Raw genomic sequence first — 21,201 nt, 5'->3', positions numbered from 1 at the left:
GTCGCGCCCGCTCCATCTACAGCCTGTCGACGATAAAAGTATCGTTATCGGCGCTAAAGACAAAGCGAAGACAGCGAATGCGAGCAAACAAGTGTCGAGCACAAAAAGGAACACAATGACAGAGATTGTAACGAAATAGAATAATATAATATACTTTGGCGCGCACAAAGCTGGCTGACAAGTCACACATTGCGCGACATTAAATGTGTGTAGGTGTGTGTGTGCTTGTGTGGTGGATGCACTTCTAGTTGATTAAAATGGGGAAAGTGGATGCGTGCAGTCACCCATAGAACCTGACACAAGTTAATGTGCACAAATCTGTTTGTTTGTATGGCAAATCATGTACTTTTAACACAATTTAAAACACTAAAGTCATGCGTATACATAACTACACATGTTTACATGCACGACATGGGAGTAGTCATGTATTGCCACATTGCTTTATGGGTTTTCATGCTGATATGCTTTGGATTATAGTTATTTTGGCATTTTATGAAGTATTTACTTGTACGATCGTAAAATCGAAATCACAATAAACTTTTTGACATTTTCTGACCATATTTCACAGGTTTTACGATCGTCGACAAATCAAGTGATTTAGACTTTAAATTCAATTTGTAACAACAAGTGCATATGGAAACGAGTTATAGGTAGTTTTAAGTACTCTCTAAACATTTTATTGCTGGTACACTTTTGTACAGAGAATGAATGGGTTTTGCTACAAATGGTGTGTTTATTAAATATTTTCAAGTAGTCGTGCTGTAGATTAAACAAATATATTTTGTGCTAAAGAAATTTCTTAATTTAATTTGTTTTCTAATATTAAAATATATTTTGTTCGACAAAATAAGTAACAAAAATTGCGCAATATGTATGTATATCAACTAATATTTCAGCTTCCAGAAGAAAAAGACGCCTAATTTGCATATAAAATAACTGCGCTACTGTTTGGGTAATTAATAAAAACTTACACCAATAGAAAAAGTTTAAAATATACCTCCAAGACATGTTACTTAATTCCGCTCCCTTTAGGAATGAAGATGTAGACTATGAACCTCTGAGTGATCGGCAATCATCCATACTGTTTCGTGGTAAAAATTGAGAAGAATTAAACAGAGGGTCTCCCCGTTGCTGTTTAATGTCTACATTTCAAAACTCTCCTAACCACCAGACGAAATTTCTATACACGGATGATGGCACGATAATGCCATCGGACAATGGAATGACATGTGCTCAAAAGTAAACGCCTATCTCTCTGGCTTTACACTACTCGCACCCCCCTTTATTCACAGCGACCATATTCACGACTGGACAAAAGAGTCAAGACTTTACTTTAATATGGCTGACGATGGTGTTAAAATTCCGACTGTCAATAATCCTAAAGTTTAGGCGTGCGATTATTGCCAGAGCCGCAACAAAATCCCCAAGTCGCTAGTCGGCTGCACATGGAAAAAGACAGCGGAATCTTATTGACAACATATCATATCGGGCGGGCCTTAACTACGCCGCACGAATATGGTCGCCTGGATGCAGTGAAACTCTGGCGAGGAAGCTTTAGGCATGCCAGAAAACTACACTCGAGACTATAACGGGATGCCTCTTCATGTCTCCGAAAGAATATCTACACAATGTGGACTGTATGCAAGAATTATAATAAACTTCTCTCCAAGCAGTTTCTGCTGGTCTTTTCGTAGAAACCATGACCGCAGTCGCCTGCTTGCCGCTCCAAATATTCGATATGTGGGGGCTTGAACAATTATGGTCCATTCTGACAATTTTTGGACGCAAAATGAAATACGTTAAGAAAACTAAAAGTTTTATCCGAATACATTAATCGGTTCTTAATTTGAGTTTGAAAAGTGGAAGAATCAAATGGAATATAAAATTGTATAATGTTTTGCTTTTGATTTCACAAATTTTTACAATGTTACATTGGAATATCAAAATAACAATATGTACCAAATTTAGTTGATATTACTCGAACACGTCCCGAGCCATGGATTTTCGTATAGGTAAACGAGGGCGGTACCACATTTCAGCAATTTCATATCAAATTAAATCTCAGCATAATTGTCATGAAGCCGGTTAAAAAATGACACTACATAACAGAAAATCTGCGAAAACAAAAATGGAACATCATGGTGCGTATCCAATTGACTGACACACAATTCTGCTACCGAAAACATCAACACATTTGCAACCACATAGAAGCTCCCGCATCCAGGCGAAAAACATATTTGTGCGAGCGCGAAAATTTATGAGTTTTCTTGAAAAATAAATCGCTGCACCCTCCGCCTTGGTTTTTTTCTCAACATAAATATTACGGATGATCACAAATGATTGTTGTTTTGTCTTCTGGTGCACAAGTGAATGCCGCAAGCGAGGTTTCCGAAAGATTTAAATAATTGAAATGGCGACGGGCAACATAAGTCAAAAGAGGCAAGATGAAGGCATAGCAACGAAAAAACAGCAGAATCAACAAAGAATGGAAAACACGAGGGAATGCATTGGAATGCAAAAAAACAAAAAAAAAGAAAAATAAAATAAAATAGCACACTTTTTTAGTTGAAAGTGTCATACCCGCTAAGCAGCGTAACCCTTTCGGTCCAGCCAAGTCCGCACATAGCCCACAAGTGCTGTCTCGCGGAAGAGGTCGCCACGTTGGACGCCGCTGCCGACGCGCACGCCTAAGCTAGCTAACATTTTTCATAGCCGACAGTGAAGCTAATTTATTTTACGCTCGGTTTGTTGCTCTTGTTTCCTACGCTTTATTACATTTTAATTCTCCCTCTTAAATTTTTATGGCAATTTTACTTTGCTTTCATTGAGCATATTTTTTCCAAGCATCTTTTGTTGTTGTTGTACAACTTGCACATAATCCTAAAAAACTTCGCTGCCAGCCGACATCCCATTCAATCTCTTTGGTATTTTCGTCTCTGTGCAATGCAATATAGCGCCGCCCTCACATAATTCCCCGGCGCCCTAAGTTGAATAGACATTTTTGAATATTCGCGAAGTTAGCTGAAGGGCATCAACTATTCACAGCCAACGCGTCGGCGGCAGCAACAAAAAGATTGGCGTGGCATCATTTTTATTGCATTTCATTTAATAGATTTTACATTCGTTGTTTTTTATTTTTTCGCGTTTTTTGATTTTTCAAATTTTTGCGGTTGACTTTTGTACGGCATTTTGTTGATCTCTGTTGACTCCTTTTTATTGCGTTTGCTTTTTCGGATTTTCACAAGGTATTTAGTTTTATAATGGTAGTTAAATGAACGCTTCACTCACTAAACACAAACATACCACATGTGCGTGTATGTGTGCGTGCCTGATCGGCTGTGCTTGTAAAATATTTATTTTTTGGATTGCAGCCATTTTTTGTTTTGGAAAATATGGTACGATTTCATTTTATTTTCAGCGAAACGTTAAAAGTTTAACTGGAAAATGCCATGTAGAAATCGAAATTTGTTTTATACCACACTGTTTGTGTTTGTAGTATTTGGAAAAATCGTTATTTTTAGAGTTCTATAAAATTACTTGGTTTTTGGTTTAAGTCATACTATATATACATATATGCATACGAGTATATTTCTGGCTTAAAGTTATTGTTGCTTTCAGCTGAAAATGCATGTCGATCACTTGGAGGTTAATAAAGAATCCGTAAAATGCTTGCTTCTTTAATTTATCTACATTAATTATCCAAATAAGAAATTGACTTTGATAAAATTAAAAATCTACTCATTTATTACCTCTAAGGTGGAACAGAGTTCGACGGGTATTTTAAACATATCGTGCTGCATATGTTTGGTTTGAACCTGGATCCATCCCTATCCATGTTTTTGCTGGTATTTAAACACTTTAAGGAAAATACTATTTTTAAAATGTGCGCAAACTATGTACGAAAGGAAGTGAAGCGATCAAGGTAGAAGTGAACAGCACTTGAAATGAATTGAAGATCACTTGGGAATCAGCAATTGGATTGAAGTTGACATAGCCGAGCTTTGTCGCTGTCGAGGTGATAACATTTTTCAAATACCAACCACTTTATGAATATGCTAAAAATATAGATACGAAATATTAAAATTCCTTTCTAAATTTAAAGAAAGAAGAAACTACCAAAAAAGCTAGCTCGATTATTACGCGTATCACTAGCTGATTCGTTAAAATGATGACAATTATTTGTTGCGGTTTCATCGATTGTTTCTGCAGAATTGCGTCGATAATCGTTGAAGCCATTGTCTCCGCATCTCCAACTCAGATGCGGACATTGCAACGTCAATCTTTTAAAGTTCAAAGTTCGAATCTGGAATATACATGTTTTTTGCATGGACAATTATATGAGGCATGTTCAAGGGGCGGAAGACCATCTACATCGTTTATTATTGCGCCTGATAATTAAACAGAAAATATCATGTATGGCAAGGTACTTTGCTGAAGAATACGACCTCTGTACTAGAACACATGAACAATAAAGGATCATTAAAATACTTCAATAATTTAATAATAATAGTTAATAATATTTCCAAAAAAGGACTTAATAAATTCCAAAACGTTTTTTTCTTTTAAGGCAAAACAGAGTTTGCCAGATCCTCTATTACTTATATATTTTTAGTAGTTAAGAGAAACTTTGATTATAATAACGGAAAGAAACCGGAGACAATAAATACAATTAGCAATGAAGGTGTATCTTCATTTTTCTATGACCATAGGGAAAATTTTTCACAATTATTTGTCATGTCAACCACATACATTTGTAATACCGGACTAAAATCAGTAAAAACAAGTAAAAAGGGTAGCTGCATCGAAGTTATTACCCCGTTCAGATGTGTATTTCTTATAACAATCAAACGTTTTGCTAGCTCTTTCTAGAAACGTTGTTTGATAAAAACCACCTTCACATTGCAATTGAGATAACTTAATAAAAAAACAAGATCTTTTGTGAATAAAAAGTATAAAGTTTATCTGAATTTTGATTGTTTCTTTTCAATGACAGATATAGATTACAGTGTTTTGACCTAAATAAAGTATTTGCATATTTTAGCGTTGTAATTGGTGTAGTAAATTAATATCGACGGATCTAAAAATGAACAGCTTCTTGGGTATAAGGGAGCATTTGCAAAACGACGGAGCGACTAGTTCGAAGTGAAGCGATCAAGACACATGGAATACCTAAAACCACTCTGCTCATTACGAATATTTTAAAAGTTTTTTTCTGGTTTTGGGTATAAAAATTTACAAGGATTCAATAAGGCGTATATAACACTTCAATACATCATACGCATAGTCTCTTGGAAGTAGAATTTCACTTTCTTACTTGACATATCAAATTTTTGAGAGCAGCGCTCGCAGATAGCTAGTACATATGGCACTAAATTCGTCTGACAAACCCTTAATAATTTTCAGACTTATTTTATTTTATACTTATGTATTTCATGTGAAGCTAGTTGAAGAGTTCTTCGGGAGAAACATACTTCTTGGCAATTTTTTAGGATCCAAAGACGCTTGATTAGCGATCATCACACCAATGTCCAATGCTTTTTAGTTCCATTTGTATAACAACTTTCTGCAAAGTGCGATTTATGAAGTCATCTGCCACCTGAAGGAAATGCCGATGAAGAAAAAACGAAAGGCAGTCACGAACTAATGAAACAAATAATAATGTTTTATTCCAAGATCGGTTGGCAAAGAGAAAGAAAAAATGCCATTTTGTGCCCAGCCCGTTAATAAAGTGCTTTTTCAAAAATTCTTACAAATACACGTAAAAATTCAAATAAATTTCAACAAATTTAAAATACTCCATAAATAAAGCATCAATTACTTAAAAAAATATTATTTGCCCTCCATCATTTCACTTAATTTCATTGTTTCCGCAACACATATTTCACCTTGAACACTGGACTGTTAATAAATTTTAAAAATACATTTTTGACATTAGGGAGACATCTTTATTAAGTTTCATATGAACACAATATTTACTCATCCAGTGCGAGATATAACGTTCAATGAATATAACGGCATGACAACGCTAGCTTAAGTGTATCAATTGATATTCTCTACCGCCTACAAATACTCAGATAATTTATGGCCATAAATCCATTTACATGCAAAATTCACACATTTCAAATATGATCTTTGCCCTGGCCGTTAACAGTGGGAAGAGGGGTGACCACATACCCACACGCACGCATATGCATATGAGCAAATGTGTGGCATTAACCGAATGTGGCATGCCACACCGCACCACGGCGCTTGCAGCAGGGCAGGCACAGTCAGCACCAGGCGGACACATGTGTTCGATTGCCTGAATGAGCAATAATCGAAATGATTCAACGAGATTTATAGCTGCGCAACAACAATGACAGCAACATCACACTGATAAAAGACTAAAACACACAAGAGCACATAAACCGCCCAACGCCATAAGGAATGGGGGCACTCCTGGAGCAAAGCAGCAAGAAAGCGAGCGGTGTTGAATTGAGATTTGCTGAAGTAGCTTGATGCTGTGTGTTAGATAAATATTATTTATACGTGCACAAACACTATTAAGTACACATATACAAATAGACATGCACACAAAGGCTGGGCATGACTTCATTGAAATCACCAATAAATTTAGGTGAATGTGCATGTTGAAAGGAAATGTTGCTAACGGTGTGTTTGTTTGTGCCTTTGTACCATATAAACATATTCAATTTGATACGCAAAATATGTTTTATTTACTGACAATTACTCCCAAAGCAGCTTAATTGATTACCACATTCACATACTAATTCATTAGAACTCACAGTTAAGTTCAGCAAAATTTGCATCATATAATTTGTTTCATAATTAGCTCTAAAGGTTTAAGTGTTTAAATCATTTTAAATTTCGTTGACTCATGCGATATTGGAATTGTACGCGAAACTTTGAAAGTAGATTAGATTAAACAAAGGAAAGTCTAGTAAAGAAAGCATGGTTCATTCTAAAGTAGGCACTAATAACTAAAAATAGCTAATATATTTCTATTTTCAGAAATGTTTATTTCTAGCTGCAGTTGATGTGCCAACAACAACCTTCTTTCTGTAAACCCGTTGCTTCGCTGTCACTGAAGTGTCCCGCTTCCAGTTATTTGAGTAGAAATCAGGCGTTAGTTATTTGTAAATATCATGAACAAGGTGAGCACACACATCTCATAACGATAATTATTTAAAATTTAGATGATCACCGTTTTAGAAGCTTCTTGTTAATTTTTAAATCCTAAACATGGTAAATTAAGTTTTCCACAAAGTTTTGTAATGCTCGTCTGTCCGCATATACGCGAACTAATCCCTCAGTTTTTGAGATATCATTCTGAAATTTTGCTTACCTTGTTTTCTCTCAAATAAGCTATTCTTTTGTTGGTATCGCCGATCGGACCACTATAGCAAAAAACTGCCATACAAACTAAACTATCGGAATCAAATTCTCCAATAGAACACCTTTTGGAGAGCATGCACGGTGATTCTTCACTGCACCGACAATTGATGAGCTAGCAATTGTATTTATTGGTGATAAGTTTCAATCCCGTGATATTGTACTTAATCGCAGAAATGCGCAATGCAAAGTGTTTTGGAACTTAATCCTAGTAACAATAATCGCTTTCTTCATTGCTACCATGTTTGGCCTAAAATATTTTAAGGACAAATTTTAGGTTTTATGAAAGACTTAAGGCATGTACACAGGGCACAACGGACCACAAGTCGCATTTCTATCCTCAAATTTATCTATACGTAATCTAAAAGCGAGTGTACCCAACAAAACTTTTAACAAACATACTTTTTGTGATCCAGTCTGATACATGTTCCACAAAAATTAGTGGCACAATGACCTTCTGGGCCAAAAATTTATTTTACTTATAAAATTTTCGTTGCTAGCAGCAAATTATCAGTCTACAATGTTAAACATTCTAAGTCTGAAAATTTTATTTCTGCTCACAACCTCAAAATTCATTACAACAAGCTCAAAGCAATCATTGCAGCTTGCTGATTTAAAATGCTCTTTTTATTATGTCAATGTGAGCATAAAATGCGCACCTTTTCGCTTTTTCCATTTAATTCCAAAGTTTTCGTATTTCTTTTTGCATGTTTTCTGCGCACAAACCAAAAGTCAAGCAAAGCACTTTTATGCGCCACTTCATGCCAGGCGCTGAAATTACAAAGCGAGTGGCATTCATAAGTAGTCAGGCAAATCAAACCAGCACCAAACCACCAAGGAAATACGGCATGTACTTGCATCAGCATAAACCAACATCACAGCCATACCAGTGAGTACGGTTCTAACCCACCTAACGAACTTTCGCGGCAATTCTTGGCGCTGAACTTTCTCATTGACTTGACGCTTAAAGTATCGAATCCAGGCGTTTGACACTAAGCTTTACGATGGCCATAAGCGACGCCAGCGACAAGCGCTACTTCGCAGCAAAACCGCTTGCTTCCTGCAGCAGCAGCAACAGCAGCCACTTGTTGTGCTACCCACAACAATCTGTGCCATTTTTGCAGCGTAACGCGCCGTGGAATGCGCAGAGAATCCAATTGCTGCTAACACCGATTGGTAATGGAAAAACTTTGCGTAAAAGAAATTCAATGTTGTACCGGTGCTTTGAATTAGGCACACGAACTCACATACAGACATCTGCACTTATATCGTGGATGTGTGCACTGGTAGTGTTGCGGGAGGGGCTGCCACGTGGAAATACAATATACCCGTACAATGGCATTCGCATGCCGCATCGCTATTTCAAATAGTTTAACACACTTGCTTGAGCAATAAAAAAACGACAGCAGCAACAACAGCAACAACGAAATAACGCAAAGAAAAACAAATTTTGCAAAGTTTTTGTTTCGCAATTGTTATTGTTTCACTTTTCTTCCCACCATCGGCTTTTCTCATTGCCTTTTATGCATAGTGCTGGGAAAATTGAAATTGTTGAATATCAATTTAGCTTCGTAAAAGGAAATAAAAAATGTAATTTTATAGTGAGGAAAAATAGAATGAATGAATTGCTTTGCGTCTTTCGCTCCAAGTTTAAACTGATTTTTACTTCATTACCCGCTGTATTTTTCATGAAGTTCAAAGGGCGTTTCTTTAAGCTTTTTCACACAGTAAAGAAGAGGTAGATTTTTAGAATTTGAAGACTAGTCCTAGTCCTACACATTATTGTCTTTTCAAAACCGGAAATTCCATAGTCGTTATGCTTTTCTCTGCTCTGCACAGAACTCAAATTTGATGATATTTCTTGACGTTAGAGCTAATAGTTTCTGGAAAATATTGTCTGTTTATTTTAATCTGAGTTGATATTATTAAATTAGCCAAAGATATAGGATTAGAGCATGCGGAGTATAATCATAGAATAGAACTTCTGAAATTTACGGGGAAAAGTCTTCAACCAAACTCAGGCATGGTATGCAAATTATAATGGCACTTTTATATAATTCTGAAATTTGTTTTAGAACATCTTGTGTGGAGAAACCAGAATCGCTGACAATTGCAAAACCGATGAGCTTAAAAAGAAGGCTTTCTCGTAAAAATTTCTTTCAGACAAGGAATGAATCGAAGCCTCTGTATTCTGTTGCGATCTTGCGATCTTGACGAAGGGACTTGCTCTACAGCCAATACTGGCACGGTGTCGAGATACTTGTGGCCGTGAGTAGAAATCAATAACTCCATTAAGCTGCTTGCTCTCAGCAAGGTCAATCCAAATTGTATGGGTTTTGAAGCGAACGTTGGCCAATATGCACTGACAATGAGTTTAGTAGTTTTAACGGACGTATATAGTCATAGTTTTGTGGAGGAAGACGAGATAAGAACATATCGACGCTTTCTCCACGACTGACCGGTGAAATCAGACGTCTTTTTCAATCAACCTGTCGCATTAATTGGAATGGAAATTCGCCGTCTCATCAGGCTTAAGATACGCTGTTAACAGTAGCGAAGCCGTCATTGCTCTTACTTAACACTCTATTTTCCTTACCATATCTAACTTAAGTAGTATGATAAGAAAAACAAAATACTTAAAGTTTGATCAAGATAGTTCCTTCAAATATTTTTTTGAATTTAAACTGACCAGCAACGTTCCTTGTGTAGGGTGGGTCATCTAACGTTTTAAATTTGAATTATCTATATTTCGACTTTGAAAATGTCAAATACCATTCGGAAAGTGATAGATATTCCGTAAAAAGTCTCAAAATGGGTCGCTATTCACTAGAAAAAAGCCGTCTACAGTTCGCAGATTGGGCAGAAGATCGTTTGACCGGGGATGGTCAATTTTACCGAAAAATCATCTTTTTGGACGAGGCTCATTTCCACCTCGATGATTACGTTAACAAGCAGAATTGTCGCATTTGGGGCGCAGAAAACCCCCTCGTAATCGTCGAGAAGCCAATGCACCCAGCACGAATCACTGTATGGTGCGGATTTTGGTCTGGTGGAATCATCGGCCCATTTTTCTTCGAAAATGAAGAAGGAACCGTAACCATCAGTGGTGAGCGATATCGCGCAATGTAAACCGAATTTTTCTTCAAGCAAATTAAAGAGGAAGACTTGGACAACATTTGGTTCCAGCAGGACGGCGCTACGTGCCATAGAGCAAACGCTACACTCAATCTTTTACGACCTATCTTTCAATTTAAAATTTTATATGACCCACCCTATATAAACTATTTCATACGGTTGTTTTGAGAGATATAAATAGTAGGAAGCAGGGTGCAAAAAACACAATCCGTAATATGCAAGACACATGATTCATGCCAGGCCTGTTTTCTGGTTATTGGATTTCATCGATGCGAATTACCCGCCAGGCGCCCAATAACAGCACAGCTGGTGGTTGAGGGCGTCTACGGCAACGCGACACAGCACGTCTCAAGGCCCATTTCGGAAGTGTTAATTACAGCGATTAAGCACGAAGTGGCAATAAGGAAAATTAGCTGAATTATGGGTGTGTCAGAGACAAGTGGAAATAATAAAATGGGAAATAATATACTCACACATACAGTTGCATATCATAAAGTGTTGTAAGAGGTACATTGGAATATAATATACATTTATATAATATTTATGTTATGTTTATTGTCACTATTTTATTTTCAGTTAGTCGCTTCACTGATTTATTTCGCCGTATTTGCACCCCAATTCGGGTTAATACCATTGCTTTCTGACATTCCAACGGCAGATATTTTATTCGTTAACCTCATTTTCGAAATCCCAAGGCGAATTGTACTTAAAAATATTTCAGCTGTCTCATTGATTACCATGGATTGCAATTGTAGGGGTACTCGGCAAGCAAATTGTAATTCTACTGCGGCGGCGGCGGCGTCGGTGCAATGTTTCCCTCAATTAATAGTGCGCTCTGTGCAAAAAACCAAAGACTGGAAAATCGCATCGCAATTAAAGTTTTCACTTACAATAAATGTCAGGCGGCAGCGGTTGACGCCGCGGATCACCAAGACGCAACGTGATGCCTACGTACGTACGCGGCTTAACACTACGCGCAGCAATGCAACGCGACGCGACGTAACGTCAACGCACGCAATTGAGCATCAACATTGTGGCACCGCTACCGTTGTCGATGACGACGCGGCGTCCCTCGCCTCACTGCCGTCGCCAAAATGCCACATCGAACGTTCAACGTACAATGGCAAATCCCTTAGCGTGAAATGCAAAGCCATCGCGTTGTGTTGTATGGCGCGGTGTGGCGCTGTGTGTGTGTGGGGGTATAGTCTCGTGCAACGCGCGTCAAGTGACAAGTCGGCTGCTCGCCTGACACTTTGTTAACAAGACGGAAAACAAGCGACAACGCAATAGGGAACTCAATAACAAGGAAAAGGCGGCAAGCGTAATATATGAAGTAACTAAGCGCATCTGCCAGCCCGCAAAGCTTCATGATGCGTAGGGTTTCCAGTGGATATAAGCGCATGCATTCATGCGCGGTCGCCGTTCGGGTTAGAGTAAGACTTACAAGTACATATATGTAAGTAGTTGAGTGCACGCACGTATGCCGCCGCTGCAGTAATATTTGCACTGCGTCGCGTGGTTGCATGCTACGCGTAACATGTGAGACATTGAAAAATACCCAACTGTCCGCCAAGTGAATGCAATTTTTTTGCGCAAGGAGCGTGTGACGCGGCGACCGGCAAGCAATAATCCTAGTGGTGAGACATAAAAATATATGAAGCTGTCTAACATATTTCAGCTTTTGTTTTTCTACTGTTTACTACAATTCTGCAGCTTCTCTAGACACTCAGACCAGTTCATCGCAATGCACAGACCCTTACAAAGAATTGTCCAAATCATTCAGCTTCTAAATAAATGAAACGCAAAATAGGGTCGTCAAAGTCACCACTTTTCTCAAGAATACCCCTTGTCTAATGCTAAATGTGTTTTTGTTTTGCTTTGTTTTTGCACTTTCATGCTATTCTGCTGGCGGCAATGACATTGACTAATCAGCTGACAAACTCTGTGCCATACACCCATGCACAGAGATGCTTAATTTTGCCATTATTATTTGCTCTTTCTTCGCTTGAAAGGGAGCCGCACTTTGGCTATTGTGTTCAATTAAATTAATGTCAATTATCATTAAATTATACTAAATGGATCTTAATGCAAGTTTGCTTGTCTTCACTGTTACTTTAAGAAAATTTGCTTTAAATTTGTTTGGAGAATTCTATTACGGAATAGAATATTATAAATTAATTCTGGACTGTTTTCACTTAAGCTTTCAAGTTTATTCTAAACAATGATGTCATACCGAATATAAAAGTTTGATCGAGTTCTTTTCAGCGGAACTTGGACTGTGCTTTCACAAAGCATATCTTTGCAAAAAGATATTCTACACTGAACAAACTGTATTTATCTATACTTACAAACTGCGCCGGACGTACTGCAAAGACCGGCACAATTGATGGTTAGAGGGAAAGGTCAGGGCTACAAGGCGGGTGAAATAAAACTTTCTAGCTTCTTTTTCTGAAATATTTTTGACAATCCTTCGCTTCAATGTGATGAGTTGTGGTCAGTAGCGTTTCCCATTAGTGTTTCCATTGGAATTTTATATGAACCTTACCATGATTCCACCAAATACCTGACCTGGTCGTCAAGGATATTCGGCTTTGCCGTTGAATTAGCTTGATGACCACATTTCACTTATGATTTCTTACGTTTAGCGTAACGTAATGGATTTATTTTGCATCAGTAGTCATATTCGATGAAAAACGAATCATTCCGTTGCATTCAGATAGCAATACTTACTAGTAAAATCATTTTTCAACATCTTTGGGCTTTAATTATAATGACATATTTTCCTTATTGAACGCATCGAACGAATTTGATTCGTTTTTAAATTGCTGCTAAAGTGACTTCCAGATATTCTTCGAAATATTCTTGTGTTTGACCACAATCTTCATCGAGTAAGGCTTCCAGTTCCTCATCTTCAAAATCTTTTGAACGCACAGTCACCACATAAATCATTAGTGTTTAGCATACCCTTGTCTTTCTGAATTACAAAAAGTGCATTCGGCGATTTTTACGATGAGTGAAATTATTCAACAAAGAAGTGAGGAATAAAATTTCTGGTGCCGAAACGTTCAGAACGTTAGAAAAGGCAAGTTTTTTTGATTGGACAATTTATTCAAAGACGGTCCAGAACGCGTTGACGACGAACCACGTCCAGAACGGCCAACAACATCAACTGATGACCAACACACCAATAAAGTGTGGAATTAGTGCTTGAGACTTGACGATTATCAGTTAGAGAATCGGCGAATATCATGGCAAAGGTGAGCCGATTCCGAAAAAAATACGACGAAGCAGGTCAAAAATCAAGGTATATAGCCGGTGACAGTTTTCTCTGATCATCGAGGGGTTTGGCGTATTCCGAATTCCTTCCGAACAGCTAAACCTTTAACAAGGCATTTGAGTGCTAAGTACCGCATTCCCCTGACTAATTTCCGTGGCATTCTTCTGGCATTCAGCAAACTCAAACGAACGCTCCGTGGGAACCGTTTAAGTCAATTAAAAACATTATACGTCAATCGCTACGCGTATTGAAGGCTATTTGGGAAATTGACTTTAACAACTGTTTCGAAGATTGGAAAAAATGTTGGCACAAGTGTATTGGGGACAAGGGGATTATGACGTGGGCGACAGAGATTTTGAAAATTTTAAAATTATGGACAAAGTCATACTATTTTTTGCTCATAGTAGTATGTCTTAAATAGTTGTTTCAAATTATTTAGAGAATTTTGAATATTTTTAATCTTTTTGAGTTGTTGATCTCTGATCCTTTTCTGTATTTGACAATATGCAACTCTCTTACCTACTATCACCTAGAATATTACGCAGGAACTACTTCCTCTTAACAAGGCTCATCTTTCTGCAATCGTGGCATTGTCCAATAGACGAACATGCGGTAAGGTTAAAAATATTTTCGTACACAAATTGTCAAAGTTGGATGGATCTTGAATCGAGAGTTAGGCGGTAGTCCACTATAATTACTTACCGATTTAAATACGTAATTATTCCACACAAATAACAAGTGAATTATGATATACATATACTCTTTTTAAAATACATTTAAACCAACGGGCTTTTTAAAAACACGTGAGCTTCGAGTAAAAATTTGTAAATTTTTTTTTACTTAGAAACCTTAATATCAAGGAATAATTGCTCAAAACTAATTAAAATTAATTTAGTATTTATAATTAAATCCCTCTAAACTCGGCAAACATAATGGTATTAAAACTGGATTGAACTTAATGAATACTCATATTAAAAATTTTAAAAACACATTGCTATCTACGGATACACATATGTACATATACATACATATGTATATAATCACTTACTTATGTATGCGTATGGTGTGTATATAATTACTAAATATGCCTGAACACAAAGTTGTATTCTTTGCGTAAGTATATTAACATAAACATGCGGAAAGGATTACGAAGAATCTGATTGAATATTCAAAAGTACACAAGCATGTAAGGGTGTGAGTATTAACTCAAACATGTCCATATACAAATGTATGTAAATGCTTTCCAGTGCAGGCTTAAACACACACATACGCTCACACATGTGAGCAGGCATATTGAAAGAGCCAACAAAGTTGATGACTACCAGCAATTTATTTGTCGTGTCGTAAATCGAAATGAATTTTTATGTCACATTATCGTATTAAAATCGCATTAAGTCCATATAATCTATTTTACACATGCACATATAAAGTGAAGGTAAACGAGGAGCTATGCACAAACACATAATAGTATATATATGTATGTATTCATGTGCGCAGCCAGTCCGAAAAGGTGAGCTCCACGTCCGACCGGCGCTGTCAGTTGGCGAGCGCTCGCAGCTTGCAAGTTAGTAGCGCGCCATAATGCACAATTTCTTATTATGCCTACCCGATTGTTTCTTGGTGTTTTCGTTTTTTATTTTGCTTGACTTTTGCGTTCAGTCTTCGCCTCAATTCATTTCGTATGCCGATCAGCCACGAAGGCACGGGAATGCCGCTACAACGCTTCATGGCCAACATGCAGCGGTCTTGCAGCAGCCCGTTTTTTCGAGACTCTGAATTTATATTTACGTACATGTGTATCTGTGTATATAAGTATGTGTGTGGTTGCATGTGTGCAAGTGCAGCAACTCGCTGTATTAACCATTTGTCCACATCTCGGGCAACATAATAGAATTTTATGCGCTCTCATATTGGGATCGAGGGACATTGAACGCTGCAATATGTTGCGCAGACGAAAATCGCAGAGCAGTAGCATTTTATAGTTAGTATTCGTATAGTTAATGCATGCAAGGCGCTGCTGCACGCCAACCCAGCAGACACTAGATGATGTAGCAACGATAAGTTTTCCTAAGAGCGCATATAGACTTTCAATGGATAATAGCAAGCTTATTACAAAAATTTGTAATACAAAAATAATACTTAATATATATTTTAATTACATTTTTTCATAGAAAAATAAAGATTAATATATTTTATTAATGAAAATATAATTTAAGTATTTAAGGTTTATTTTTTCCATTCAATAAAACCCTATCACCGAGTACCTTTAGGATGGCTTACCGGTTAACTCGCCACCAAAGTGCCACAGCGTCGCGGCGTGTGGGTGCATACGTGCGAACACGAGCACATCGTAAAAATGTTAATGTGCAGTTTGTTTGTTTTATCGGTCGCTACGTATTTGGACCAGCCAAACTATGGTATATCCACTTTTAGTCTTCTTTAAGTGAACAAGAGCCAATCTTCACACACATATTTCCTTATCAAATTCATACTTAATGTATGCTAGACTTTTATGCAGCCGTTTTTCTTAATTTTCAGACGAAGTTGTGGGTGGAAGACATAAAACCAACATAACGGCACTTACTTGCATGCGTTGGAAAAATGACGCGAAAGCGAACTCGTAAATTCGAACATAATAAAATTTTAAAGAAAAATGACTAATATTAAGGAATTTGTTTAAATAGCTACAAACCGTCTTAAAATCGCGTTTGAGTTTCAACATTACGTTTTAATTTGCCTAGGATAGTGATATGAGCAAACTGTAGTTTAAGGCAATACTACAGATAAAATGTTCGTATGAGATTATTCGGAGTCCAATACTATTGACTCTTCTATGTTCAAACTTTTACTAAACCGTGGAAAATATCGCGCTGAAATGACTATTCCTACTAAAGTTTCCCAAGGGGTGAACACTCAAAGCCGAGCCGAGCGTAAATTTGCATGTTGCATAAATATGAAAATACGCTTCTCTCCGGGCACCCTAAGGATCAGCTTGGACACAGCTTCGTATACGTAAAATACAATACCCGTTCAGAGATGCTACCAACTACTACGAGTATTGTGAGGAAGAGAAGCTCGATATATACTCTATCAACTGCACTAAACTAATTATACTACGTTTACACATGTATGTATACTTATACATATACATATATTTGTGTATAAAAACGAATTACTTAATTCCCGGAATTTATTTATTATTAATACTTATATTTAACATTTTGATTTCTAATTCTAGCAAAGTTCTGCGCCCTGGGGTATATGATAGATTTTTCAGTCAATTTGTACTTTCTGAATATTTAAGCACCCAGTAGGACATATGTATGTAAGTCCACACGTACAACTGTAAACAAAAGACGAGATATTTTCGCATATTATGGCGGTTTAGCATTCAGTTTTTCATTTTGCCGATTCAATTTACACTTCATAGAACATTTAAAAGTGTACGTTCACCCGCTTTCAACAATATAATGCATGCATATGTACAATATGTATGTACAAGTGCATATAAACTACATTAATTCTATTATTATTTTAGCCAGAGCAAACTTCATTTCGCAAACAGAAAATCATAATTTGTTTACCTGCGGAACATGCTGTGTGTGTTTTTCCGCTTTTTATATCATTTTACTTTATGTAGCTGCTTTATTTATTTATTTGCACAAAAATTAAACAAACATACCGCATACGCGAATACATGAAAGAATTATTAGATTGCGGCAGTCAGCCAAACCGCAACAACAATTCTGTATACATTATAGCATTAACACAATAATGAATATCTCACTATGGCAGCGCTACATATACTACACCTTTAAAACTGCATATACATTCATATATGTACATAGTATGTGTGTTCGCTTGAACTGCATTCCGATAAATAAGTAAATAAATAAATGTGGCATGTGCCACAATGGTTTGATACTTGTATACTAAGTATACGAGTATATAGCATCGTGCTTATAACTGGACTTGTACATACGTAAATACACCATGTACTCGTATATTTATTAAATATGAGAGCCTGTCGTTTGAAAGTTCGTAATCGCGTTCAGGAACTAAAATTTGCAGAATATGAAAGTGTTTTGAAGGAAGCACCAGACTGGATAGTGGGCAAGACTAGTTTGGGAAGAATGAAATAGATTTATAGACACTTACAGATATGTACATATGTGCAAGGCGGGTTGAATCACAGCGTTTCATTGGGAGAACGTCACTATAAAATAATATTTTCTAATTAGGAGTCGAACTACAGAATCTTAATCTTCAAAGACCACTAAATTAAATTAGAGGAACAATTCAAGAAACAAAACATTTTGAGTGATTAAAATTTGGTACTCTGGAAAAAAATATTTTAATAAGGAATTTAATCGGTTAATTATATGTAAGCCAATTATCTTAGTAGACGTTCAAACGAGTTTAAAATTGACGAAAACACGAAAAATCCAAATTTTTTTTAAATGATTTTTTTTTTGTTTAATAATTCTTTGTTTATTGATTACACTTTTTGCAAACCAAACAATTCGTATTAAAACTAGACCAGCTCAAGATTGTGATTGAACCCATTTTGGTAGTAGTACGTTGCGTTATAGAGGGCTGGTAGATATCTTCTTTTAAAATGGGTTTAAGTACTGAATTGTAGTAAGGCATTAGTTCAGATTTCATATTTAATTCTGCTATTCTCTACTTATTTTTTACCATGGGAATCCCAATATCTTTGTGAATACATTTTCCCCATGGCGATACATCTCTTTGTACTAAGGATTTCCAGGTCAATGTCGGTTGCACAGATCATATCTCACACTTGTAAACCATACTTCTAAACACTTCATGCGTTTTGTTATCGTATCGTGTTCTATAACAGAACTAGAATTTTTATTTAAAATACAGTTTATATCTCTTCCTCTTATTATGCCCGTTATTTTGGCTGCAATGTTCTATTATGTCGTACTTGTACTTGTTCTATTATGCTGCATTAGCATTTTTGAAGTAATACTGTCGTATTCTGACGACTTTTTTGAATCAATCTATTTTATGATGTCGGCAACATTTGAAGCTTAAAGTCGTTTTTGGGGTAGCTAGGCTGAAGTACCTTTTCAAGGTGGTTTGCACAACAAAGTGCCTTTTCATCTTCACTTCGAACACAATTACTACTCACGTCTCTTGTGGGCATGTTGAAATCTACTGGTGGCTTAATGTGCTTTTGTACTCTCCAAAATAAGTTTTTCTAATTTGTTGAGCTTGGGCACATTGTCTTTATATAATTTTCAGTGTTATATTCTTCTGCACACTTAAGCGATTTTCTAAATTTATATACAGCAAACTTTAACTTCAAATAAATGAAATGAGAACGATTTACCTGCCATACATGTCTTGTTCGCCTTCTTTCAGTTAGAAGCTTTTCTATTTCAACATTAGCGATATAAGCGATCTACCATCTATATTTTTGATTACAGCAAAATCTGGTATTTTGTTTCGATCTGCTGGCTTATTCAATGATATTATGTCAAAGGAATTGGTTCCACTGATAACCACTGTGTACAGGTGCCTTTTTGGATTAATTTGACGGGAGACCCAAAATATATTTATGTTTGCACTGTCATCACCACCTGCCAATCTTAGGTTGTCAAAAAAGCCTTTAAACTGTCACTCTGCAGTTTTTAAACGAGGTGGCGAGAATATAGCCGTTAGGTTTAAATCACTATCCCGATTTTTTAAAGATATTGCTATGGCTAGTAAGTGGATTGTAGCATGAGGTTCTAACCAACACTGATGTTTCACCATGTGCCTTTTCCTGATTCGAAGGGTTAAATCCCAGTATAAAAAAATCGGTTTTGTTTGTTGTTATAAAGATATGTTATGATAGCATTACGTAAATATTTTTTTTTTAACGGTGATGATCTCAAACTTGTGTTATTTGCCATTCCATAGATTTAAAAATGAAGGTGAATATAATGATAACAAAGAAAGGTGACAAATCTGGCTGTGTCTAAATAAATAAAGAATTTTGAACACAACTGTATGAGAAAATAGATGGAACCTGGCCCCACTGTATTATTTTTGTCTTGACCAGTCCACTGAGGTTTCATAGATCTCAATGGAAGGTTCGCTGGTAATTTTATGGCAATGAAGCAAAAAACAAACCTTTAAGCCAAAATTATATCGTAATATATGCGAGCAAACTATATACAAAATATTATTGTAGTTACTATGACATTTACAACCTAACGCTAGGTCCAGAACACAAACCTTTGTTTCAATCCCTAGATATGTTTCCTCTTTTTTTGTAATAATCGTCTTTTTTACTTAACGATACTGAAAATCATCAAAGTGAAAAAATCTTTCAAATTATCAATTTTTAGGTAGCGTAATTTAATATGAGAAGATCAACCCTAAACGGGACGGAAGGCTATGTGTTAGAAGTGTACACATAGTTTTGCTACTGTTTTTTGAGATGAATCCAGAATTATTCAGACGTTATAATATTAAATTAAATATGATTTTTCGATTTGGTTAATACAATAATTGGTGGTTCTTCCGTAAAATAAACAATTCTTTTTCTAAAATGGGTTATACTATGATAACCGGAACCGACATCTTTTTCCCTATTTATTTAAATATGATGTATATTCTCTCTTTAAATAATAATACGCTAATAAATAATTTAGTAGCTGTTTCAAATATTTGTATATGTGTTTTACCTACCTTGTAAGATGAGGAATATCAATGCAATTTCCAGCCAGTGCCACATTGTGAGTGCTTTTTTGTAGAACTTACGAAAATATTCAGTGAAGTGCTGAAATCGCCACAATTATGAACTCAGACAATTTTGTTGTAACTGTAAAAATAATGACAGTAAATAAATTATTCAGTAACAAAAACATTTTCATACATTCTACTGTTAAAAATAAGACCGCAAATAAAGCCCCGAGACCATTAACTGTATTTAAATGTACACTTAAACAAAATCCACAGGGATTCCCACTTAACGGCCGACCATTTGACACACCTCATCGCTAGCCACAAACAAAAGTCACAAAGTCGGGTAAAGTGTTGAGCCACGACACACCTCTTCCTTTCGCACCTTGTCGCATTTAACAGCGATCCTAAACAAATTCATTGGCCTATAAACTGCTGTGCCGCATACACCTTCATTTGCCACCTATAACACAAACATAGTTCGTAAGTTACCAAACAAGCCGGCACACGCACATGCTGTGGCGCTTAAAGTTTGCCGCAGACAAAGTAGTAAAATAGTAGTTAGTCGTATCGCAGTTACGTTTTATGCCATTAGGCTGACCGCGCTTGGTTGGTTACTGATGATACATCTGAATGTATTAAAGTGTGTGTATGTGTTTATGTGGCGCTAATATCTCTGCCTGCCGGCTGACTGGCAT

General features: G+C 36.5%; 1 protein-coding gene across 2 annotated transcripts in view; it reads right to left on the bottom strand.

The window, feature by feature from the left end:
* The window catches only part of LOC105233295 (uncharacterized), a 115,405-nt gene that overhangs the window by 75,818 nt on the left and 18,386 nt on the right, over positions 1-21,201 (bottom strand). For both annotated transcript variants that reach the window (XM_011215333.4, XM_011215334.4), the window contains exon 2: positions 20,510-20,642. In XM_011215333.4, the coding sequence (XP_011213635.2) occupies positions 20,510-20,555 (46 nt within the window). In that variant the 5' untranslated portion in view covers positions 20,556-20,642. The remainder of the gene's footprint in view (positions 1-20,509; positions 20,643-21,201) is intronic.

This window comes from Bactrocera dorsalis, chromosome 1 (assembly GCF_023373825.1).
Source record: "Bactrocera dorsalis isolate Fly_Bdor chromosome 1, ASM2337382v1, whole genome shotgun sequence".
In the NCBI taxonomy this organism is placed as follows: Eukaryota; Metazoa; Arthropoda; class Insecta; order Diptera; family Tephritidae; genus Bactrocera; species Bactrocera dorsalis.
Note: the sequence above shows the minus strand (reverse complement) of the source record. Positions and strands in the feature narration are given on the sequence as shown.